The sequence below is a fragment of the Schistocerca americana genome, chromosome 2 (assembly GCF_021461395.2).
Source record: "Schistocerca americana isolate TAMUIC-IGC-003095 chromosome 2, iqSchAmer2.1, whole genome shotgun sequence".
In the NCBI taxonomy this organism is placed as follows: domain Eukaryota; kingdom Metazoa; phylum Arthropoda; class Insecta; order Orthoptera; family Acrididae; genus Schistocerca; species Schistocerca americana.
Window position 1 is genome coordinate 1,015,937,635 of NC_060120.1, and position 27,287 is coordinate 1,015,964,921.

Sequence of the window (27,287 nt, forward strand, 5' to 3'; positions counted from 1 at the left end):
GCCTAATGGCATGTGAAGAAAATCAATCACACTAATAAAACCTTAGACATAAAATCATCCTTGGGTTTAGGAGATGCACTGAAACTATTTATCATCATGAGTCCTGGTAGTTTCCCGTCGAAAAAATTAAGAAGGCTCCCTTAAAATCTTATGTGTAGTTGTTGCAAAATTCTGCACTGAATGACATCTGGTTTTAGCACTGTACAATTAGTCAGAGATAACGCACATTCTACTTTTCACTTGAATTACCAGATGTTAGCTACTAAAATTAATCCATCATTTCCCAGGTCATTACTCAATGAATGACTGAAAGACTTCCACTTTCAGTATGACAGCTCTGACAGTAATCCTTCTGAATGACTTCCCAACCAAAGTGTAACGATGCACTGAATTCAGGAACTCTTGCCAGACATCCTTCTTCTGTCTTTAATTACTCTGTAGAATTCTTCTTTTATGATATGAAATGCTTCTATCATTCCATGTTAATGATTTGCATGGAAACCTTTGCAGTGTCACTTGATTAGCCGCAATTGGAATGTGGCATCCCTTACTGCAAACAATGTCAGATACCTGGGCAATTTTGGGACAGAAGCTTGAGCATCTCGGTGATTCATGCTAGTACCATGGAAGCTGTCACAGTGTTCAAATACAACCTGCTGGCTGTATAACATGCAGTAAGACATGCTGAATAGTGAACTAGATGGCTTTCTTTTACATTATTCTTTCAGGTGTATGTATCTATATTAGCTTCAAACCATTAGAACACAAATCATTACCAACTTCTCACTGCTCAGTGTCACGAAGAGCCAGTGAGGGGTAGAGGAGCTTAATGGCTGAGAACAACCTAAATAAGTGCTGAAATGTGAACCTTTCCACAACTCAACCTTGTTCACAGAGCCTCATGCCATTTAAAATGCACTGAAATTACATGTGTGGGGAGAATGGATGCAGGCATTGCTAAAGAATGTCTTCCAATGCCTGTATATGCACTCAATCATGTGATGGAAGGTAAGAGAGCACACAATTATCATTAGTGAAGCACAAATGGGTAATTTCACTCTTACATAATACTCGAAAATCCTAGCTTGGTTGCAAACAGTGGAATGGCTTAAAATTAGCACTCATCACATAATGAAATCACTGAGCAGTGGATAGGCACATAAACTAGAATATCCTGATTTATTATTATGCCACTCCTAATCTCCACATGGATTCAACACCCATTCAGAACGTGCAACTTCAGTTTTATTATCGGCGTATCTTGTCTTACTGACAGAATACCGGCTATAGCACCAGCCCAGTCATATACCTAATTTGTTGTAGGTACTGCATGGCTTTTGATGTGGATATGACTACTAATAACTAATAAGCTGTCCGCACACGTCAATATTGACCACCAAATGTGACCAAGGGTGACGTTCACCATTCAATGGCAGAAAATATTGCTGAGCACAACATGTTCAACTAGAATGACTGCTTCACAGCCTATGCCATCTGGATCCTTTTCCTCCAACGTAAGTTAGTCAAAGATGGCAACTGTGAGACTAATTCATCCATTGGCTCAACACATTCATCTGACATCGATCTCCATTAATACATCTCCTACATAGACTTAGGTCAGGGGCATGGTTAATGATACAGCCACTTGTTGCAGTGTCCTTTTTTTATCTTTTTTGTTTTGTTTTTAAATAAAATTTTCATGACTTTTAATGTCCAGATTTCCTTGCCTATAGTTCATTCAAGAGCACAGACACAGCTCAAATATTTCAGATACTGTCATGGCATACTGTCTTAATTATCTTTCAAGTTTATTAATTATCTTTCAAGTTTTGAAATAAAGTTTCTCAGTATGCAAAGACGAACTAACAGTTCAAGAAGCATCTTTGTACCACATATCTACCAACTACAAAATTTTGATCTGATCCTTGGCTCTCACCCTGTCTTGTAAGATGACTGATTCTTTGTAAAAGTGATACCAAGTAAATCAAACCAGCAGTTAACCTTTGCAGGCCCTATTTACCAAAAAGTAACATGTTTGACTAAAATATCCACCATTATCAATACCAAATTATTTCAATCTCACCAGCAAGAAGTTGTTGTGTGTTGGCTACATAAAAGCTTTCCTCTGAAATCATCGATGTTATACTTAGCTCAAGTATTAATTCCATGCCTTATGACACAACAGTGCATACAGTGATTTATTCCAAAGAAATAACTCAAAACCCTGTTTTCTTCTTCTTTGTCATCAATTGTACCCAAGTTCTCTTTTCGTTTCATTTTTTCTCACATCACATACTATGATTATTCCATTCTCTTCTGATTTAGGGTCTTGTTAAAGTGTTTAACTTTACCCTGTAAGGTTACAATACCATCCAGGTATTCATTTCCAAAGTGCTAGAATCTAGGGGATGCAGTCAATACAAAAGGAACAGTCACTGAATTTGTGATAAGAATGGTTTGTTGTTTTGTTTTGTTTTATGAGTGAGTTTATTTTAGCACACAGCAATGGACATAATAATGAGTTTCGAAAATAAAATGTTCAAACCGCGTGGTCACTGACTTGAACAGCATAATCCAAACTCAAATATTCTACCAATGTTATTACTACAGGGACTTCATATTTTCCTCCTATACCAATTTCCAGGGTTTCTCTGTTTTATTGATAGATTGGCATGCCCTCACGAAAAGAAAGAGACAGATGACTAGGTCAAGGTTTATCTTTGTGATAGCATTTGCAACATTCATAGGTCAATTACATATATAAAAATGTATGTATCAAAGAAATTAAGAATACAATAGAGACAAGTATTATTTTGCACAATTGCTTCTTGAGACTCCCAACTGAATTGCAGCCACTGTCTATATTATTAATATAAATATCACTGTAGCTTTTTTTATTTTCCTCAACTGTTCAACAGCTTACCTGTCTGTTCAGCAGGAACTGTATAAGCTGATAATGTAACTTCATTTTCTGGTAACCGTACTTCCTTCGATATTACAGAGACAACAAGTTGTTTCAGTGGCTTGGGTGAAGATACTTCGACGGAGGGTGATACAGTTTTATCATCCACGCCACTTAACCCTTCTGAATACACCTATTGCAGAAGAATCAACAGAAAATGAACAAATTAGCTTTTTATATTTAAAAACAAAATGTTCACAAAAATGGTTTTATTGTAATTTTCTTTGTTACAATGATAACACAAACAGTGGGAACTTCAGGTAGGAATATCAACAATGTACAAAAAGACAGACAGCTACTTACCATAAAGAACACATGCCAAGTTGCATACAGGCACAATTAAAGACAGGCATAATTAAAGACAGGTATAATTAAAGACAGGTATAATTAAAGACAGGCATAATTATGTTAGGGTATTTTAATTGTAGCCATCTGCAACTTTGTGTGTCTTCTTCATGGTAAGTAGCAATCTGTGTTTTCATACAATGATAAAACATGTACACAAAAGTGAGTTTATTTCACAAAACGTAGATGGTGCACACATGATGCTCATACATACAGAGAGAAAGAGAGAGGGGGAAGGGGGTAGGGAGAGGGGGGTGGTGGGAGGGGGGAGGGGGGGAGGGATGGAGGGAGGGAGGGAGGGAGGGAGAATAAACTGCACAAAACCTTTTGCCTTCTGACAGTTAGCCTCACTTCTGCCACCCCCTCCCTCCCCTCCAACTCCTCTGCCCCAAAAGTTCATGTTTTTCCTCTGTATATGTCAATTGTAGCTCTCTTATTCCTAATTTCACTTCACTTTTTTAAAAATTGAGTCTATCTGTGATTTAACAGAGCTAAAGTGCGGGTTCATAGTGCTCTTACTCCTCAAAATCAGCATGTAAAAACACGTATCTGCCTCACTGTACTGTATGATAAAAAGTATCACTTGTTGAAAACCTTGTTCCATACCCTGAAACATTTATGTACTTCCAAATGTGCGTACATTATATGGGCCACACACAAGGTAAAATGCTCACATACTTACTTCTCAACTCTACACCCTTGAAGGGCCTTGGTCTGCATCACAATATCCTGCCAGTCTACCTGGTCCATGGCTTTCCATCTCCATCCTCTGATACCCAGCTTTTTCATGTCTTCATCAGTTCCCTCCTTCCATCTCATTCTGGCACATCCCTTCTGTTGTCTGTCTCCAGCCTTGCCATCAAAAATCATCTTACATGTTCTTTCTTCCTCCATTCTGACGATGTGTCCTGCCCCCTTCAGTCTTCTTATTTTAATGGTAGTGACAGTGTCAGGTTCTTCAAAAAGTTGTTCTAGTTCTGCATTTGTAAGAATGCAACAAAATCCTTGATCGTATATTTGACCACATATTTTATGCAGAACCTTTCTCTAGCAAATGCTAAAGTTCCTTTCCTCATTTGCAGTCATGGTCCACATCTCAGTGTCATACGTATAACTGTTTTGTAAATGAGGATTTTAGATTTTCATGATAGAAGCAAGCTCCTAAGCATGGGTATTGTGGCAACATGCTCACATGCTAAATGAAATTTCATTGTGTACATCAAAACAGTTGACTGGGTTTGCCAAATTGTGTAGTAGGTTGTTAATGTTGACTGTACTTTTAACTGCAGAAGAACACAAATTTTTTTGATAATTGAGCTGCAAAACAATAAAATTAATTGTGAAACAACTGTTCTAACAGACAGCAAGCACATAATAAGAGCATAACAGAAAAGTCCCACAAATACTCAACAGCATCGACATAATGCCAACAGACACACATAAAAGCATACAGCACTATTCTAGCTTATAGAACTATAAGTTCCTTCCTTGGTGAGGAGAGTGGACTAAGTTTGGGATAGTGAAAAAGGGACAGGTGACTTAGATCACTAGATGACAGGAACCAACCTGTTGTGAGGACAAGGAGAAAAAAAGAGCTTCTGAAAGCTAGTATATTTATTTACTCAGGTAGGAATCATCTTACAATGATACAGAATTTGTCATCATAATAGAATGAAAGAAGATAGTTCAAATATACAACCATGCAGAGCACACAAGCACTAACAAAGAGATAGAGGGTCTGGCCAGTACTTACCTCAGCTCAGTATAGCCGATAGATACACAAAAAACAGAACCGAAAATTTGGGTTCCTAGCTTTCGGAACAAATGTTCCTTCGTCAGGGAGGAGAGAGGGGAAAGGAAGGGAAGAAGGGAAAGTGGATTCAGTTACTCACAACCCAGGTTATGAAGCAACAGGGAAAGGAAAACAGGGAGGGTAGCAAGGATGGAGGCATGGTTGTCAGAGGGAAGCCAAAGATATTCTACTGTAAGTACTGTGCCAGCTTCAAACAAAAGAGGATGCATACAGAAGTAAAGAGGTAGATAGTATAAAGATAAACACAACTATGTAGGATGAAAAGATGCGTGAATGGCTAAAGAGGAAAGGGAAAGAGGAGAAGACTGAAGAGTAAATGGGAGTGAGGTTGTTAACGTAGGTTCAGTCCAGGGGGATGGCGGGATGAAAGGATGTGTTGGAGTGCAAGTTCCCATCTCCGCAGTTCAGAAGGACTGGTGTTGGGTGGGAGAAGCCAAATGGAACATACGGTGTAGCAGGTTCCTAGGTCCCTAAAATTATGCTGGAGGGCATGCTCCGCTACTGGGTATTAGACATCTCGTAGGCGGACAGTTCGTCTGTGTCCGTTCATGCCCTCAGCCAGTTTAGTTGTTGTCATACCGATGTAAAAGGCTGTGCAGTGCAGGCATGTCAGCTGGTAAATGACATGTGTAGTTTCACACGTGGCCCTGCCCTGAATTGTGTAGTACTGGCCAGCCCCTCTATCTCTTTGTTAGTATTTGTTTCACATCTTTATATGAGATTTTCCATTAATCATTTAGAGTACACAAGCATGTATTTATGGGAATAGGAAATGTGGTTGGCTGTGGTCTTGCTGAAGGAAACTGCTTGAAATGATTTAGAGGAAATCCCAAATCAGGATGACCAGACGTGCAAACTTCTTTCTCCCAAATAAAAAAAATCAGTCTCTCAACAACTGCACTGCCCCATTGCCATGAGTTGTGGAGCATGCAGTGTGGCGTAGTGATTAACATTCCTAGTTGGCATGCGGGGGGTCACTATTTCAAACCCAACCACTTTTTTTTAAGCGTTTATCATTTCTGGAAGGTTCCTGAAATTTATTTTGTCTGTAATGTTTGTATATTATGGAATATTCGATGTTTGTATAAATAGCAGCACTCTCCATCCAGGACTTCAGTTCTGTTCTGGCTGTACAAGCACATTCATAATAAAAATGATTTCAGTGCTACGTGCTGTATACTTCCTAGGAAATCCTGCTTTCCGACTTCAACATTCATTGTGTTTATATACTTCCTAGGAAATAGTGCTTTCAGACTTGAACATTTATTGTGTTTACATCATGGCATTGTTTGATGGAGATGCCAGATACTTCAAGACATCTCCATCATCATGGTTACAATTAGGCACTGTACGATCCATCACCTACATGGGAAGGAACCGGAATATTAACAGTACATGTTTCCCAAAATTACTATATTCAGAATACCTAAGGGATTCTAAAACATCAACAAGACAGTTGCACATCAGGCATCCATCAGTGTTTTTGGAGACACTGATCAGGATCCGATGAAATGGTTGAAAAGATTTGACTGAGTCGGCAAAGAAAATGAGTGGGCAGATTTGTACTTGTACGCCACAGCCTAGCAGCAGTTTGAGAGCAACAAAGAGCAGCTCGATAGCTGGGAGAAATTCGAAGTTGAACTGAAGAAAACATTTGGTGATGTTCAATAGCAAGTTAATTCAGTGGAAGAACAATTGAATAAACGAGCCCGCTGTCATAAGGAAACAACATAATCCTGCATACACAATGTTATAGTCTTGTGTGAGTCTGAATATGATAGAAGCTGACAAAATCTCACACGTGATGGAAAGAGTTGCAGGAGACATATATAAAGCTCTTCTGGTAAAGGATGTCACAACGGCTGAGAAAATCATCAAGCGTTGCCAGTGCTCTGAGGAAATGCAACAGAAAAGAGATTAATTAAAAAAGTATGACCAACTCCTGAACGTGGACAGTAGGGCAGTACTGGAAGACCAACATGACCTTGTCTGACTCGTACGCCAGGTAATGAGAGAAGAGATACAGAATTTTATGGCAACTAGAACTTTCAGACCAAGTAAGCAAGAGAGAGTGGACACAAATGTTAACCCCATACGACAGGAGGTAATAAAGAATGTTGAAGAAGATGTTTGTCAATCTTAAGCATCAATCTCAGCCACCAGCTGAAATCGGGAAAACTGACTTGCCCAACTTGGACTTAGGCCACAGCCATCAAATACACTGCCAACCACCACAACAGTTCTATTCACGCCAGTCAACTGTAAATGATTATAATTGAACTGTGTGATGGAGCCCAATGTTGTACCCCAGATGAGGTGGACCCCTCCCCTGCTCCCCAACAAGCTGTAGCCATTTCCTGACACAATGCAGAGGTGCCAGCCACTTGCTTAGCTGCCAGATTCAGGAAACCTATAAGCAAGGTGACATCTATGGAGGTGAGGTCACTACAGATGCAAATCCTCCATAGACGACAGTCACCAAGATGACAGGATATCTCACTGCTGTCATCATCGATGGCCAACTTGTTAGAGCAAAAATAGATTTAGGGTTTTCTTTTCTGTAATTCTGAACATTTATCATCGTCGGCTAGAGTAGACTATGTTCTGAGTTACGAAAGCAATCATGCCAAATGTCACAAATGAGTAATATGTCCAGCCGACAAGAACATGTATTGTACAAATGAGTAACTTCAATGACAGAACATAGTCATTACCTAAATTGTTGATCATTTCTAATAAAATATATTGTTACAGCTGTGTATTGCATAATGCACTACTTAACATACAACTGGCTCACATTTTGTGAACTACTGAAATGAAACGGTCCTTCACTTGCTGCATTTATATAAGCTGTGTCCAATTTTCTAGGTAGATACGAAACATGTAACAAAATGTAATTTGAAGAGATATTTTCTTTTTTCAACTGTAACAATCTACACTTTTGTACAAATGGAAACATAGAGGCTTCTAAAGTATTTTCATTATTTTACAGAAACAATGGTACCTTAAGTAAGGACAAATCTGAAAGATTTCGAAAGTATGAAAGAAGTTGAAACAAATATATTTAGTGAAGCGAAATTTACATTAAGCAGTATTTTCTTGGGTGGACCATTAGATGGAATAGCAAAAATGACCTTTTCTATTAAGTATAAAATTTCTGGCTGATACTTGTCTTCAAGGGGTAAAAATTCAGTGCTGTCAACTGACACATATAAAAATACATGACATTACCCTATCTTTTGAAACTGATAGTTCCTTTCTTGAGGAGTAGAGAGGAATAGGGCACAGAAGGTTAAAAATGACCTGCCTGTTGTGAGGATGAGAGGAGACAAAGGTTATTTCATAGTTTTCTCAAGTAAATTTTCCTTTTGATACAATCATTCTATTAAGACACATCTAAGAATTTCATACTCCGAGTCACAAAACACACTAATAGCACAAAGTTATGGGAAGACTTCTAGAGAAAATTTAGAGCTATACCATTTCAAATTTTGCTAGTAGCCCTGTTCTATTTACAGCTGCAAGACTGTGGGTACAATAGACCTCTCCAGCACATTGAGAATATTCTAAATGGGTCTCAAATCAGGTGAAAACGCTATATACATATGTATATGCATGAGGCAGCCAAGTTGACATTGCATGTGTCACTTGTGCATGCATTATTTACAGTGCCATTCTACAGGAAACGAAACAAAGGGGAACTGATGACGTAGTGGTGCCACCCAACATAAATATGGAAATCAAATAAGAGGTGTAACACTACTCTCGACCAAAATTACCCAGAGGGACACTGTCATTAGGAGTGCCCTCTGGCGTGACCAAGCCACGACCCAACATGTAAACTGGCTCAGGGTCATTCTGATCTGTAGAGTCATCGCAAGTGTGCTTTCAGTCTGGCTAATGTGTTTATGTTGCGGACTCTTATTTTTCATAGGTGGAACTTTGATGCAGTGTGCACTAAACTTTGTTTTGAAACGCAGACTTAAGATAGCTTACACTGTTTCCAAGGAGAAATCTGTACATATTTTTTGTTGTGAATAAATTAGGGTGGGCCTGTCTTGACTGTGTGTATAGACTGCTGTTTACAAAACAAGGCAAGTTTAACAACCTAAAAGCTGTTTTGGAGTTGCCTGATGGAAGCTACAGATAAAAATATTACATAGTTTCTGTTGTAAACAAAATTTCATCAAATGTTGGGAATGATTTGAGAGAAATCCTATACGGCTGGACTGACCAGTCAGGAGCTATCAACAACGGATCAGCAAGTTGGAATGGAAGGGACAACAATTAAGAAATGGACAAGTGGGAATGGCACAACAGATAAACAAAGTAGAATGAGAAATCTGGAGAAAAAGAGCCACAGACACAGCGAAAGTGCAGACCAAGAACCAATAATAAGTTATGACAATGAGGCAATAACAAAACCAATAAATCACTGGTGCCAAGATTTGGCTGCCAGAGTGGTGTGTGGTACTGTGGCTAGCTGCACTAGTACTCGCCAAAGTAGCAGCTCTTCCTAGCAGTTAACGTTCAGCTCCAGGCTCTCTGACATGTTTTCAAAGTCAGTCGGCTGGGATACCAGAGTCCTTCCTCCTGAAATAGGAACACATGGCTGGAAAGGTCCTGGACGATGTTTCAGAAGATGAACTGATATGATTGTTGGTATCCTGGCACTTAAGGTTACATGGTGTGAGGAACTGGGAATGTCCAGCTCCTTGCTGGGACATGTTAAGGTGGGTGTTGTTGTTCTGATTGCAGAGGCTGTGTGGAGACCTCCATCTCCTCATCTGCCCCCCCCCCCCTCCCACCCCTTTTTTTGGCAAGTTACATCTGTGAGGTTGTGGGACTATCAATGGTGAGCTTTTTAGTTCAGGGTAACCACTAACGATTGTGCAGTTGGTATTATGGAAGGAGTTGCTTTTTGTGATGGCATTCCAAACTCTGGTGCGTTGACTGACATGACGTACCACTGTTCGCTGTTCACCACCGTTGCCAGTGTCCACATATTCTTCACTCTGTATGATCATGTCCACATTTCTGTTGAGTATTGGCCTGAGTGCTGGGACCAGCCTTCCTGGGACTGTGAGGCCAGAAAATGTAGGAGCATTGGCAGTTGTTTCCCACAGAGAAGTTCTGTTGGGGTGCTGGATAGTGGTATTCCTGTACATGCTCAGAAAATGTGAGCACTGGCATCATGAGGTGGCTCCCAATGCTTTCAACAGTTACTGTTTAAATATATACACCACGCGCTCAACTTTGCCCTTGGGTGAAAGGGATATCTAAAATGGTGTTTTATCTGTTTGATGTGCAGGATTGTGTGAAAGCCATTGCCATGAACTGGGCTCTACTGTCCCATACTCCACTTCACGTGTGCCCTCCAATGGTTAGAATCTGAATTAATATGCATATTGTGGCTTCTGTTGTGGTGGACACCATGCTTACCACATAAGGACATTTGGCGTAGATGAACGTGGTCTCAATGTTGGCAGGTGGAGGGCCAGAGGGTGAGCAATTGGGGTGGTGCTGCACTCAAGTAGAATATCTGAGCACCATGGCTTCCATGTCTGTGTTTAAGCTAAGCCACTAAATGTGTCATCTCACTATGGCTTTCATCCGTAACATTCCCCAGTGACTGCAATGAAGTGCTCGTAACAGCTGTGGCTGCAGGGTGGCCGGGCTGACAAAACAGTATGTATTTGCCCCAGGACCTATTATGAGGACAATGTTGATGACTATTAGATGGGGATAGACCCCAGCTACAGAGCTCCTGATTTTTTTAAATGTATGTTGGCCACCTACAGAGCACATAGTGCATGCTGTAGGATGAGGTTGCAGTGTGTGTCTTCAGCTATAGGTGCAGCCATTAAAGCAATCCTTTGACGGTCCACCTCTTTTCTGTGTGGAAACAAAAGATTTCTTGCTGCCACAGACTGACTCTGGTCCCATGGGACAGCGATAGAGCATCTGCATTTGCTTGCTGGGCTGTTGGTTTGTACTGTAGAAGATGAGGAAAAGTGCCCAATGTTGGAGACAATGGGCTGTTCATTCTGGGAGACTGTAGTGTGGCTGGAACCAGTAGTTTATGCTGTCATTAAAGAGAACTTTGTCCTGAACAGGTAAACATGGGACCTCTTAATTGCAAATACACTTGCTAATGCCTCTTTTTCCTATCTAGGAGTAGTTTTTTTGTGCAGGTGTCAGCATATTCAACACACAGGCTATGGGTTGTTCAGTAATGTCTTCATTTCTATGTGCCAGCACTGCACTAATACTATGGGCTGCTTGTGAGAGGAACTTCAAATATTAATTTACCTTTCCCAAAAAGGTTTGCAGCGACATTAAGTTTTGGGGGCGGGGTAGGGAGTCGATAGCTGCAACATTAAGATCAGCGGGCTGGATTCCTTCTTTGTTTAGCAAGCGCCCGAGTATTCAACTTGTTCCTGGAAAAAACTAGATTTTGTCTAAGCAGAATTTTAGCCTCACATCACGAAATGTAGTAAATGCCGTGCAAGGGTTGCGCATGTGTTCCTGATGCATAACTACCATGATGATTACGTTGTCCAGACCGTTAGTACAAGCAGTGATGGACATCATTAACTATTCCAGGTATCTTTGGAAGATTGAAGGATCAGGAGAGATCCCAAAGGACAAGTTCTACAAGCTGAAAGAAGTGTTCATAACTATGATGTTTTGCGACTTATCATCTAGTGCTATTTGCAAATATGCATCATTGAAGTTGACCTTATAACAATATTTGCCCTGTGATAAGCTACGTAAAGAGGTCTTCTGGACATTATGTAGGATAGGTATCTTCTTGTCCTTGGCATTGATTGTTGATTTAAAGTCTCCGCATTACTGGAGGGAGCCACTTTGTTTCTTCACTACCAGCAAGGGTGTAGCCCAAATGCTTGTTTTGAATGGCTCAATCATGTCGGCCTCGTGGAGTCGATCAAGTTTCTGTATAACGGCTGTCTATCAGGAGACTAGAATGGGACATGCTTAGCAGAAACAGGGCACTGTGTCTAGATGGAAGGAGATATGAGCCTGGAACTCCACAGTGTACCTCAGGCCACATTTGAACATTGGCACAAATGTGGCACAGACGTTGCCAAGTTCCTGACTTCATCATTGTTGGGGAATCCAAACAACAAAAAGACATCCAAACAAAAAAATATTTCCAGCTGACTAATTATTGATGATAAATAGCATTATCTGCCCTCTGAGCTTCTTGTAAGCTGTGGTGATTGAGAATTAATCCCCACTGACCTGTCACCACATGCTACCACCACACTGGACAGTGGGAACCTAGATTAGCATATGTTTGCAGGTTTGCCTGGAAAAAGATGTCCTTGTTCACAGTTAAGAGCTTCACAATTGGCTTATTTGCTGAAGGATCACATGGAATATCACTGCCAGAAGCACACACACGTCCTATGATGTATGCAGGAAACTCAAATCTGACCGTCTTAAAGGTATATGACACGCTGTTCAGGTATGCCCATCTTTCCCGCAAAGAGTGTAGTGTGCCTGATGATCCAGACACTTTGTATGTGCATGTACTGTAAAGCAGTCTTGTCATCACAGAAATTCCAGCTGCACACGTCAATAGACACTGACACATCTGAATTGGAGAAATGACAATGGTGCCACCTTGGAAGTGGTTTATGGTAATTTCATGTTCCTGGAGTGCAGTGTGGGATCTGGACTGATGCTATTTGCTGTTGGGCCATGATGAGCTTGCTTGTTGCCTGTGCGATTTTGAAAGAGTGGATAATAGTCCAAACATCAACAAAAAATGGGTTGTTTAGTTCATGGGCTGATTTGCATAATTCTGGGTAGAGAGCCACTTGGACAATTGCACCTCTAATTAAAGGGTTTGCATATGAGGTTTTGAATAGTGGGTTCGCACACGTAAAATCACATTGGCAACTTACCCACAGTAAATAACTCACCCAGAAATGATATGACAGATCAGGGTATTTGTGGTGTTGGTTAAATTTGAGTCGCTGTGCAACAACATGGAAGCATTGGAAATAATAATTCTAAAGTGACGTATACATGTCCTTGAATTTGAAGGTGACTGGATTCGAGAGAGAGGAACCGACCACTCTGGCGAAGCCCAAGACAGGAAAAGTGACCAATGGATACTTATCAGTGACCTGACAGAAGCTGAAGCAGTTTCAGCCACTGTAAATGTGTGTCAGAATCCTATTTGGCACTGGTAAATCGAGTATAGATTTAAGCGTCAGGAAGTCGTTTCTGAAAGTATTTGTATGGATTAGGTTAATGTTTTTTAACGTCCCGTCGACAACGAGGTCATTAGAGACGGAGCGCAAGCTCGGGGTTAGGCAAGGATGGGGAAGGAAAGCGGCCGTGCCCTTTCAAAGGAACCATCCTGGCATTTGCCTGAAACGATTTAGGGAAATCACGGAAAACCTAAATCAGGATGGCTGGAGACGGGATTGAACCGTTGTCCTCCCGAATGCGAATTTGTATGGAGTGTAGCCATGTATGGAAGTGAAACATGGACGATAAATAGTTTGGACAAGAAGAGAATAGAAGGTTTCGAAATGTGATGCTACAGAAGAATGATGAAGATTAGATGGGTAGATCACATAACTAATGAGGAGGTATTGAATAGAATTGGGGAGAAGAGGAGTTTGTGGCACAACTTGACAAGAAGAAGGGACCGGTTGGTTGGACATGTTCTGAGGCATCAGGGGATCACAAATTTAGCATTGGAGGGCAGCGTGGAGGGTAAAAATCGTAGAGGGAGACCAAGAGATGAATACATTAAGCAGATTCAGAAGGATGTAGGTCGCAGTAAGTACTGGGAAATGAAGAAGCTTGCACAGGATAGAGTAGCATGGAGAGCTGCATCAAACCAGTCTCAGGACTGAAGACCACAACAACAACAACAAATGGCTTTAATGTGGGTGGGCAGTTCTCTGCCTTATGAAGTGACCACTGCACCTGTATCTGCAGTTGGTCCTTCAGAATCTGAATTTCTTGATGGAGCAATTCATCTAGCTGCTAATGTTATTACTGCTGTTATTGAAACTGCTGCTGCAACTGCTGCTGCAGTTACGGCTGTTGCTGTTCTAGAAGCTACACAAGCTTTGCTTTTATGGTACCCACCTGTTTTATCTTGTCATCAACTACTTTAACCAAGATTTGACCCAACTGCACAAAGGACTTGAGAGAAACTCGAAGGGGCTGGAGTGCCCAGTGAGGAGCTGTCAATGGTGGTTTGTCAAGGGGAAATGGAGAAGACAAAAAGACAATGACAAGGAAACAGACAAGAGATGGCGCTACCTATAAACTAAGTCCAACAAGTAATCTGGATAGAGGGAAACTGAGACCTAGTGAAAGCAGAGACCAAGAACCAATGGTGCATTATGACATCAGGACGGTAGCAAAGTGAATACACTACCGAGTCCTGTGTCACAGTGCGGTTGAACTTATAGGGCAGCCACAAGCTCAAATTGGTCGGATGAATGGTATGTGGTGTCACAGCCAGCTACACTAGTGCCACAGCCAGCTATAATATCACTAATGGCTGTAACAGCTCTGTCCAGTGGCCAAGGTTCAGTTCCATGCCCTCCATAAAACATTAGAAAGTCAGTGGGCAGGCATACCACAGTTTCTCTGTCAAGAAACCATGTAGGAAGTACAAGACCACCTTTTCATTATTACATAATAGTCTTGGGAAACAAAGCATACCCAGGCTGTAAACGATTACTTCCACTAAGAGTAAATTTTGGACATATAATTAAATGCATGAAAATATAGTGCAGAGAGAAATTTAAATCCAGAAAAGGTGTAAGGAGGCTATATGAACCCCCAGTCACACACCTGGAACAGACAACAATGCTAAGAGTTGAAGGCAGTGTCACACTTGGGTGTCACTGACAAAGGCCTCAGCTAAAAATCTGGTGGGAGCAGCATACAGCTGAAGTCAGTCACAGTTTCCGACTTCATAACTATGAGGCGCGAAACTGCTTTTGCACTCACATTATTTACAAAGATTGGCTTTTATAGTAGTCTGATAGGTGAGTACCTAGGATAACTGCATGTGTCAGTTGGTGCTCTCTGGCCAGGTCTAGCATAACTTAAATTTCTTGATGGAAGTAACACCTAAATCTATGTGGTATCAACTCAATGAGAGAATATGCTGATAAAGCTGTCAGGACCCTCTCTTTAATACACAACTTATGTAATTAATCTTTTCATACTGTAGGACAATTTTAGTTCACTTTCACATCTGCATTGCAGTAATAAATAACTTACCTTGTACATATATTTAAAAACAAAGATGATGTGACTTACCATACGAAAGCGCTGGCAGGTCGATAGAAACACAAACAGACACATACATACACACAAAATTGAATTTTGTGTGTATGTATGTGTCTGTTTGTGTTTCTATCGACCTGCCAGTGCTTTCGTATGGTAAGTCACATCATCTTTGTTTTTAAATATATTTTTCCCGCGTGGAATGTTTCCCTATTATATTCTTACCTTGTACATAATAACACAGTGGAAAGGACTTATTACTACACACCACCTAGGGGAGGCAATGAGTCACAGACAAGCACAATGAAAAAGACTGCTAAGGTATTAAGCTTTTGGAAAAGGTCCTTCTTCTGAAATAGAAAATACACATGCATTCAGACAAGTGCAACTCACACATCTATTTCAGAAGGACTTTATCCTAAAGCTTAATATCTTAGCAGTATTTTTCATTACTCTGTCTTCGACTCAATGCCTCCTCTACATGGTAAGTAGCAATCTATCCTGTCCATATTGTTGTTATTCCAGCCAGGATTTTCCACTGTTTGATTTTAGCTTTCACATAATTTGATTGCTGTTAACATTGGTTAGATCAATTTTAGAATTGAAAAACTACTGAAGAAATATGCCACACACCTTTGTAGGATGAACAGAGACAGAAGTAGCCACCTGCTCCAGATCATTTACAACAGCAGTATTGTTAATCTTGGGTTTCCCTATAAGAAATGACAACTAGACTTTAAGTACGATATAACACACAAGGCCATCAAAATGCCACAATAAGAGCTTAATGTTGGTAACTGCACTGAAATATTTGGACCAAAACACAGTCTAAACCCACATTTTCACAAATTTTCCCATGAAAATATAGATATTTTAAACTCAAAGCTCATACTGTTTGCCATTTATTTACCCCTTCCATTTGACACATTCTGGTACGTAAATGGATTTGATTTGGGAGATTAGTAAAGCCTTCAGCAATGTGTGTATGTGGTTATCTTCTGTATTGTTCTATTAGGACCACATATAAACACAAATATAACTGCAATGGAAGTATCGTCCTCCAAAACACATTACTTGATACCAAACCCAGATCAATATTTTATTCTATTCTAAGAGACAGTAATTATTTACCAAGTAATTTCCAAATCCCCCCATGAACCATGGACCTTGCCATTGGTAGGGAGGCTTGTGTGTCTCAGTGATACAGATAGCCGTACCGAAGGTGCAACCACAGCGGAGGTGTATCTGTTGAGAGGCCAGACAAATGTGTGGTTCCTGAAGAGGGGCAGCAGCCTTTTCAGTAGTTGCAGGGGCAACAGTCTGGATGATTGACTGATCTGGCCTTAGACTCTAACCAAAATGGCCTTGCTGTGCTGGTACTGCGAACGGCTGAAAGCAAGGGGAAACTACAGCCGTAATTTTTCCCAAGGGCATGCAGCTTTATTGTATGGTTAAATGGTGATGGCGTCCTCTTGGGTAAAATATTCCGGAGATAAAATAGTGCCCCATTCAGATCTCCGGCCGGAGACTACTCAAGAGGACATCGTTATCAGAAGAAAGAAAACTGGCTTTCTACGGATCGGAGTGTGGAAAGTCAGAGCCCTTAATCGGGCAGGTAGATTAGAAAATTTAAAAAGAGAAATGGACAGGTTAAATTTAGATATAGTGGGAATTAGTGAAGTTCGGTGGCAGGAGGAACAAGACTTCTGGTCAGGTGAATACAGGGTTATAAATACAAAATCAAATAGGGGTAATGCAGGAGTAGGTTTAATAATGAATAAAAAATAGGAATGCGGATAAGCTACTACAAACAGCATAGTGAAAGCATTATTTCAGCCAAGATAGACACGAAGCCCACACCTACCACAGTAGTACAAGTTTGTATGCCAACTAGCTCTGCAGATGACGAAGAGACTGAAAGAGACTGAAGAAATGACTATGAGATAAAAGAAGTTATTCAGATACTGAAGGGAGACGAAAATTTAATCATTGTGGGGGACTGGAATTCGATAGTAGGAAAAGGAAGAGAAAGAAAAGTAGTGGGTGAATATGGAATGGGGGTAAGGAATGAAAGAGGGAGCTGTCTGGTAGAATTTTGCACAGAGCATAACTTAATCATGGCTAACACATGGTTTAAGAATAATGAAAGAAGGTTATATACATAGAAGAGGTCTGGAGACACTGGAAGGTTTCAGATAGATTACATAATGGTAAGATATAGATTTAGGAACCAGGATTTAAATTGTAAGACATCTCCAGGGGCAGATGTGGGCTCTGACCACAATCTGTTGGTTATGAGCTGTAGATTAAAACTGAAGAAACTGCAAAAAGGCAAGAATTTAAGGAGAAAACTGAAAGAACCACAGGTTGTAGACTGTTTCAGAGAGAGCAGTAGGGATCAATTGACAAATACGCAGGAAAGAAATACAGTAGAAAAAGAATGGGTAGCTTTCAGAGATGAAATAGTGAAGGCAGCAGAGGATCAATTAAGTAAAAAGACAAGGGCTAGTAGAAATCCCTGGGTAACAGAAGAGACACTGAATTTAATTGATGAAAGGAGAAAATATAAAAATGCAGTAAATGAAACAGGCAAAAAGGAGTTCAAATGTCTCAAAAATGAGATCGACAGGAAGTGTAAAATGGCTACGCAGGGATGGCTACAGGACAAATGTAAGGATGTAGAGGCATATATCACTAGAGGTAAGATGGATACTGCCTACAGGAGAATGAAAGAGATCTTTGAAGAAAACAGAACCAACAGTCTGAATATCAAGAGATCAGATGGAAAACCAGTTCTAGGCAAAGAAGGGAAAGCAGAAAGGTGGAAGGAGTATATAGAGGGTTTATACAAGGACAATGTACTTGAGGACAATATTTTGGAAATTGAAGAGGATATGAAACAAGGCCCCAGGAGTAGACAACATTCCGTTAGAGCTACTGATACCATTGGGAAGCCAGCCATGACAAAAATCTTCCATCTGGTGAGCAAGATGTATGAGACAGGCGAAATACCTTCAGACTTCAAGAACAATATAAGTGCAAAATGGCTACACAGGGTTGGCTAGAGGACAAATGTAAGGATGTAGAGGCATATATCACTAGGGGTAAGATAGATACTGCCTACAGCAGAATTAAAGAGACCTTTGGAGAAAAGAGAACCAACTGCAAAAGCAGGTGTTGACAGCTGTGATAATTACCAAACTATCAGTTTAATAAGTCACAGCTGCAAAATACTAACATGAATTCTTTACAGACAAATGGAAAAACTGGTAGAAGTTGACCTTGGGGAAGATCAGTTTTGATTCTGCAGAAATGTTGGAACGCCTGAGGCAATACTGACCCTATGACTTATCTTAGAAGATAGATTAAGGAAAGGCAAACCTATGTTTCTAGCATTTGTAGACTTAGAGGAAGCTTTTGACAATGTTGACTGGAATACTCTCTTTCAAATTCTTAAGGCAGCAGGAGTCAAATACAGGGAGTGAAAGGCTATTTACAATTTGTACAGAAACCATATGGCAGTTATAAGAGTGATGGGGCATGAAAGAGAAGCAGTGGTCGGGAAGGGAGTGACAGAGGATTGTAGCCCATCCCTGATGTTATTCAATCTGTATATTGAGCAAGCAGTAAAGGAAACAAAAGAAAAATTTGGAGCAGGAATTAAAATCCATGGAGAAGAAATAAAAACTCTGAGGTTTGCCGATGACATTGTAATTCTGTCAGAGACAGCAAAGGACCTGGAAGAGCAGTTGAATGGAATGGACAGTGTCTTGAAAGAAGGATATAAGATGAACATCAAATAAAGCAAAATGAGGATAATGGAATGTATTTGAATTAAATCAGGTGATGCTGTGGGAATTAGATTAGGAAATGAGATGCTTAAAGTAGTAAATGCGTTTTGCTATTTGGGGAGCAAAATAACTGATGATGGTCGAAGTAGAGAGGATATAAAATGTAGACTGGCAATGGTAAGGAAAGCATTTCTGAAGAAGAGAAATTTGTTAACATCGAGTGCAGATTTAAGTGTGAGGAAGTCTTTTCTGAAAGTGTTTGTACGGAGTGTAGCCATGTATGGAAGTGAAATATGGATGATAAATAGTTTAGACAAGAAGGGAATAGATTGAAATTCAGTGCTACAGAAGAATGATGAAGATTAGATGGGTAGATCACATTATTAATGAGGAGGTATTGAATAGAATTGGAGAGAAGAGAAATTTGTGGCACAACTTGACTAGAAGAAGGGATTGGTTGATAGGACATGTTCTGAGGCATCAAGGGATCACAAATTTAGTATTGGAGGGCAGCGTGGAGGGTAAAAACATAGAGGGAGACCAAGAGATGAATACACTAAGCAGATTCAGAAGTATGTAGGTTGCTGTAGGCTTGGAGATGAAGCTTGCACAGGATAGAGTAGCATGGAGAGCTGCATCAAACCAGTCTCTGGACTGAACACTACAACAACAACAGGTTGCAAATGAGTAAATCGGTCACTGGTCATATATTACAGTACCAGATAAAACTGTTACCAGCTTGCAATCAGATTTAGAACTTGATGCTCACATTTAGATGAAACAAGAAGAAAAATTTTGCTGTCATGAGAATGAGTTACAGCAGCAAGACTCACCGTGGAGTTGGTAGCAACAGACATCAGCAGATTTGACAACTGAACTGAATCGAGATTGCTGTCTTTTATTTACGTATTAGTTGTTGTTACATGACTTGGACCCTAGAAGACACTGCAGTCTGTGTTTCATACTTGATCAAGCACAGCACTATGGAAGGGTTGGAGGGGTAACAGGGACACCAGATTGGAAGAACTAGATGAATATGGGGCAGAAATAGTGAGCGGGCAGCAAATTATGTAGTGTTGGCCAACCATGGGAATCTGTATTGCGTAATTTGGACTTTTAGGAACATCTACCCCGTTTAAACTGTGGTTTTCCTAAATTCATTTGTAATGAAAATTGAATTTAAAATTGGACAAATATTCAACAAGAGAATTCATTTCTGCTGGATATGGTAAAAGCCTAGCGGGGGACCAATAGTGTACTTAGATATTTCGTGCTACAGTGTTGTCATTTTACATCTTATGGCTACAATGTTTCCTTTTACATAACTACATTGTGCCGACACAATGTAATCAACTGGGACAATGCAGCCATGAAGGTGTATATGTACAGCTCTAAAGAAGGGTTCATTTAAGAGCTAGTAATGTGTTAGTCTTGTTCATATGCCCATAGATAACTAGTGCAGCATTCATTGAGTTGTTACCTTTATTCCTTCCATTATTTCTAATCACTTCCTGAACCTTACATTCCTCCTGATACTATGTTTGGACGGACATTTTCTTCCCTTCAGCACCAGTGCATACATCTATTTATTCCCCAGATTTGTCTTCAGGATGAGCTTTTTCTTTTTAATCTAGGCATTCAACAGTATTTTTTAGATTTGTATGTCAGTCAGTCATGCATCCAACTGTCCCCATTTTGGGGGAGGAAAGCCCATCATTACATTTAATTGAGGAACAAGGAAAACAGCCACTATAGATATCAATGGTCAATACAATGTTCATTCCATGCAGCTATGCAGCTGTCAATATTCATAAGGTAAATAACCTGGGATTGCATTAAGAGGAACAATTATGGATGAACTTTTCACCAATTTGCACTACAGATGGCCTAGTGAGCCAAAGTCCGATACCCTCTGGACTAACTGCATTATGGAGCCTATGAAGACTGACTGGTCTCTGAGATTTTTAAGCACACAGGTATAAACGGAGACAGCTGTGAGCACAGTTCTGTCTAGGTTTAGCACCGTTCATGTGTCTAGGCCAATTCTTTGGGCCTCAGCAGGCTAGTGCACCAGGGACAGCATCGTTAGTGGTGATAGCTTCAAACAATAGGGCATACCAGCTACTTTCTAGCCAGCTTACAAAAATACTAATTTCCATTGATAGGAGACTTTTTACTATAGCATGTGCAATTATGCCTTTTAATTAAGCTCTTGTTGTGGCTGACAAATATACGGCTACTAACAATGCACATATCTTCTGAAAGACAATGCAATGTAAGTTTCATTTATGTATAGGGTTTTTTTTTTTTATTGGCAGTGAAATAAGACCCATAACAGTAAACCATAAACAGACAAACACATTCTGTACACTAAATATATCTTACTGAATGTTAGCAGAAAATATACAGAAGATAGAACTGTACCCTTAACAGCCAGCCTATCATGTAATAGTAAAATCTATTAATTAACTGAAAACATTAACTAAAATGTTCAATTCAGTTTTGAAGAATTATTAATGAAAAGAACACACTTTTCCAATTACATGAACTTCTTGTTTTTGTACAATGAAATTCATACATTCATTAATGATACTTAAGGTTTATCTGTTATTTCTCACATAACAAACATTTAAAGCAAAATGAGACAATCAGACTTACCAAGAAAATAAGAGAACTTTACAACATAGTGATACGCAAAATTAAAACCAAATTACCACTGTTAGCCAAAACTGAATTCGTTTTAGGCAATGAGGAGAGATACCCTCACTGCAGGAAGTCATGTTAAGACATGCGACATGCAACAAGAAGAGACGGAAGATCACCCATTGTTTCAACATCAGCATGAAATAATGTGACAGAGTATAACATAAATAAATACTTTAAAAAAATTAGTCTTAACACTGGTACTTAATATCTACACATTTTTCATGCGTTAGTTTACCAATACTGTATACTATTTCTCATAAGCTAAATTCATTTATTGAATAACTGGTATGTTTACTTCTGCACATTTTCATTCTGTATGACATTTATGAACAAAAACAAATTAATAATAAATATCAATATTGTATCTTGGAGGAAAGTTCTGGTTAAATGTAAATATCTAGGAGTAAAGCAGACTGCTCACACAATAGCAGTGTCACTGAGTCATTGAGATGCTGACACGAAAGAGCACAAAAACTTTTCTAACCTTTGAAAGAAATCCTGCATGGGTGTATGCATGCGTGTGCACCCCCCCCCCCCCCCCCCCCACACACACACACATTATGCCAATTCAATGTACGTGCCGGTACAATGTACAACGTAACTGCACAGGTGTGTGTGTGTGTGTGTGTGTGTGTGTGTGTGTGTGTGTGTGTGTGTGTGTGTTCTCTAGCTCACCAAAGGTTTTCTTCCAAAAGATAGCAAAGTTTTCATTGTCTTTTGTGTGCACCTCGAGACAACTCAACACTTCATTATCATATCATACTACTGTCATTACTCCATCCAGTATTTTTTATTATCATATCTGTGTAATTTTAGGCTTTTCTGGCATATGATGATTTTAAACTGCTCTTCAGCATTTTGCTTGGTAGTGTTGCACAGATAATGCAACTTGACAGAATAACAAAGAATAGCTAGAAATTGTATAATGTGTATCTTGTCAACTGAATTACCTCACATGTAACATATGCATCATTAATTTCAACTGTCATGATGTATAATGACATAAGACATATCTGCCAATCTGAATTTTATTTCATTACAATAAAAAATGCTTTTATAAACTCCTAATTAGGGTTTTTACAACTTTCCTCGTGCATAATATATTTTGCCACTTATTGCTGATGCTATATAGCTTTTGATAGACACTTTTCATAATAAAATTAGTTCATCAACACAGTCTTTCCCTTCACCTTTAAGTTTGAAGGGATATATAGCAGAAAGACATTTCAGTACTTTTTTTGTAGTACTCTCTGTTCTGCTTATGACTTCCATTGGGGATGGAAGTCTTCACCTGGATGTGACTTTGAAGAAGAGGAGCAAACAGCACATTGCATAACATTTCAATGTTCCCTTGGAGCATTCAAAAGGACAAAGTAACAATGTGAGGTCTTCACAATTTGTCTGCAGAAGCTTCTGACTGGATTTCTCATCTGAACTTACAGCCAAGAACCCATTACGAACTTGAGATTATGTATATCTGTGTAGAAATGTATATATTTGTTGTAAATAGTTGTCTAGTATTTCTCCGTTCATCAAATGATAAATAAATAACTGTACTTCTATAAGATGAACTTATGAGAGGACATAGTTAAAAATTTTCTTACATTCGCAATGTATAGTACAAAAATCAAATATTTTTGAACAGTCTGAAGCATCTTCAAGCATGTATTTTCAGAGATACTGTCAAATAATCTCAAACACTTGTATGTTTTTAAGGCTATCAGTCTTTTAACTTGTTTGAATCTGACTGACATGATTTCTCCTCCTGTGTCATTCTCTGCATTTCAGAATGGCATTTACACCCAGTGTCCTCAACTAATTGCTGTATATATTCCAGTCTCTGTCTTCCCCTACAATGTTTCGTCTTTGCGGCCTATCTAAAACCACAGAAGTTATCCCTTGATGTCTTACCCTGTCCTTTTCTCGTCAATCCTGGAGAGAATTTCCTCATATTTTTATACGCTTAATTTTCGGTACCCTGTTGTAGCATCACACTTCAGATCTCTTCCTTTCTGGTTTCACTTCCATACATTAATGTACTCTAGACATATATTCTCAAAAATTTCTTTCTCAAATTAAAGACTGTGCTTGATACTACTAGACTTCTTTTGGCAAGAAATGCTCTTTGCTTATTCTAGTCTGCTTCTTACAACCTTCTTGCTCACCTGACAAATACTATTAGTCTCCAAGCTAACAGAATTCTTTCACTTCAGGAGGTTCGAGCTCACACAGAGGCTTACCAGCAATGTTTCTTCCTGTAAACCATTCACAACTGGAACACGAAAGAGGTGTGTGTTCAGTTGTTGTCAAGTCTTCGAAGTGAGCACTCAAAAGATGAGTTCATGTAATCCAGATACTGACAGCTCCAGAATGCAAGGATCAATATATCTGACTGTCTGTAAACGGAGTGCATAGGGGCCTGAAGATGGTATTATTGAGATGCTGAAACTGGCTATCTAAATAAAACAACTACTCAAAGCATACTGAGAGAAAATTGGAATGGAAAAATTTATGTCATGCTACCAATGTAGATAAAGTACACAAAAAATTCAGCCTTGTAATCGTATTCTTTACTGATGCCACTCTTAACTTCACTATGGGTATTTGTTTGACTGCTGTCAGTATTTTCATCTCTCTCCTTCCAAAGTTCATTGTCCTTGTTAGCACCCAGCACATTTGGCATGCAGCCCTTCTTAAACACTTTGATGATAGCATCTGGTGATACGTGCCATGAAGAGAGTGTGGTGTCACCGCCAGACACCACACTTGCTAGGTGGTAGCCTTTAAATCGGCCGCGGTCCGTTAGTATATGTCGGACCCGCGTGTCGCCACTAACAGTGATTGCAGACCGAGCGCCGCCACACGGCAGGTCTACAGAGACTTCCTAGCACTCGCCCAGTTGTACAGCCGACTTTGCTAGCGATGGTTCACTGACAAAATACGCTCTCATTTGCCGAGACGATAGTTAGCATTGCCTTCAGCTACGTCATTTGCTACGAACTAGCAAGGCGCCATTACCAGTTACTATTGATGCTGTAAAACATGTACCGTCAAGAGCAATGTTCACCAATTATGGATTAAAGTTAAGTATTCCAGCAGCTACGTATGTTTTTTGTTAGTCTCATTTCATTGTCCTGTTCCAGACCTCACGCCAGCCTGCGTGAGCTAAAATGCGTGCCTTTCGGCTTCCTCTCATAGTGGGTCGGCTCTCTTGCCAATCCACAACAGAGAGAATCTCATCACACATAAGGCTAATTGACAGAATTTTAATCTTACCAGCAGGTTTCAACGAATGATCTCCTTCTAAAAGCCAATCAAAATATGGTTTCTGAGATGGTCTATAAATGGCTGGTTTATGACATCAAGTACATGTAGTTTTAAAGCCATACCTTCAGGTGTAACGACTATGTCTGTCTTTGACGCAGCAATTTTATTCTTTACTTCAGGTGTGTGGTGACCTTCAAACAGATCCAACATTAGCTATTTAATTGAGCAGCACATCAGGTCTATAATTCCAAGCAGTAGCTAGTAAATTATCGCTAAATCTTTTCAAAAATGGAAAATCCAAAATTAGATAAAAATATGAATAAGAACAGATTACTATTCACCGCATAGAGGAGGCGTTGCGCAGCAGAAAGACACATTTAAAAGTAGACTGTTGAAAAATATTAGCTTTTAGATAAACTCCTTCATTAGATGAGAGAGGAACACACACTCTTTAAACATGAAGAACTTATAAAGACATAACCACAGTCATCTCCAGGCACTGTGGCACCACTAACACATTTTCAAAGAGTCTACTTTTAAATGTGCCTGTTTGCCCCTCAACGCTTCCTCTGTATGGTGAGTAGCAATCTATTCTGATTAACTTAATTCTTTTTTCATCCACACCAACCTCAGAAGGAGTGGTCCATCTCTGGCCACACTCAAAACACACTCTCTGACCCACTAGGCCTCGCCCAGGCTAAAAGTCGGTGACCGGCTGTGATAAGAGGTGTGACATCAGCAATAAGCGGCCTGACAGGAGCGGTCAGAGCTGCAGCATGGAGCGTCATCGCTCTGCGAACGTCGAGGAGTGTGAAAGCTTAGCTCTGGGCGTTGCCTGGATGTTGGCATGCTACGTTCACGTTTTGTTAACGTGCCTCAGCAATGCCTCTGCAACGTGGTTACTGTCGTCGCTGGTGGCGCAGTGCACCTATTTACAAGACATTGAGGGCCATTGAGATTGATCTGGCTGGACAGTTTAATAAGCAACAACTGATGGGTGGTCCTAATGTGTTTCGTGGACTACGAATGCAGTTTACTTGTGACGTGGAAGCTGTGTTTGGAGGCAGTAAATAGCTTACTTTGGCAGTTGTATGGGGCAAGCACACAGACTATGGTGGCTTTGAAGCTTTTCCAGACACTAATATTTTGGCCTGGAAGACGTGGAGTATAGCAGAGAATACAGGACTCCTTGCTAAAGTCCCTTATGGGACTTTGGTGACAGACGAGTCATTTACTCTGTCTACAAGAAGCAGCAGCTCAATGCAGACGAGTATCTGTTCATATGGGCTAAAGTAGGCTATGGTAAAGGTAAAATAAAATTACAGTGACTGTATGTTCTATTATAGACAATAAATTTCCTTATCTCCTTTCCTTATCTATCCCTTATACTTCCTACCAATATTATTAATAAGTGCCTTGTGAGGGTAATCCTTTCTTTTCCCAAATATTTTTGTATTTCCTTCTTTTGCTGCTCAATTGAAGTATTTTTCGGTTACCCCCAATTTCTTCAGTTACTTTTCTCATCTATATACTCTGAAAACCACTTTGAGTAACTCTGTCACTTTCACCATTTCCTGTTCCAGTCATGAATGGTTTTCGGGAAGAATGACTGGCGGTAAGCCTTGGCGTGGGCTCAAATCTCCTTAATTTTACCTTCATGGTCTTTTCGGGAGATATATGTTGGAGGACTTACTATATTTTTTGAGTCTCTAGCTCTTGGAACTTTAACAGTAAATCACACCATGCTGCAGAATGTTTCCCTTGCAGTGTCCGCCTCTGTAATTGGCTGACCATCTCTGTGACACTTTTGCGCTTACTCAATGAACCTGTAAAAAAGTGCATTACACTTCTTTGGCTCTTCTCTATTTTTCTCTATCAATCCTATCTGGTGCAAATCCCATGCTGATGAGCAATATTCAAGTATTGGTCGAACAAGGATTTTGTAAGCTACCTCCCTTGCTGGCAAACTACATTTCATAAAAATTCTTCTACTGAACCTCAATCTGACATCTGCCTCTCTTGCGGTTAGTTTTATGTGGTTGTTCTACTTTATAAAGTGCTGTGTAGGCATAGTCCTATATATTTTGTGGAAGTACATGAATCCAGT

At 39.9% G+C, this 27,287-nt stretch overlaps 1 protein-coding gene across 2 annotated transcripts in view; it reads right to left on the bottom strand.

Moving 5' to 3' along the window:
• LOC124596369 (dyslexia-associated protein KIAA0319-like protein) overlaps positions 1-27,287 on the bottom strand; it is a 147,585-nt gene that overhangs the window by 79,599 nt on the left and 40,699 nt on the right. For both annotated transcript variants that reach the window (XM_047135480.1, XM_047135479.1), the window contains exons 5-6: positions 16,050-16,129; positions 2,924-3,095 (exon numbers count right to left, since the gene is read on the bottom strand). In XM_047135480.1, the coding sequence (XP_046991436.1) occupies positions 2,924-3,095; positions 16,050-16,129 (252 nt within the window). The remainder of the gene's footprint in view (positions 1-2,923; positions 3,096-16,049; positions 16,130-27,287) is intronic.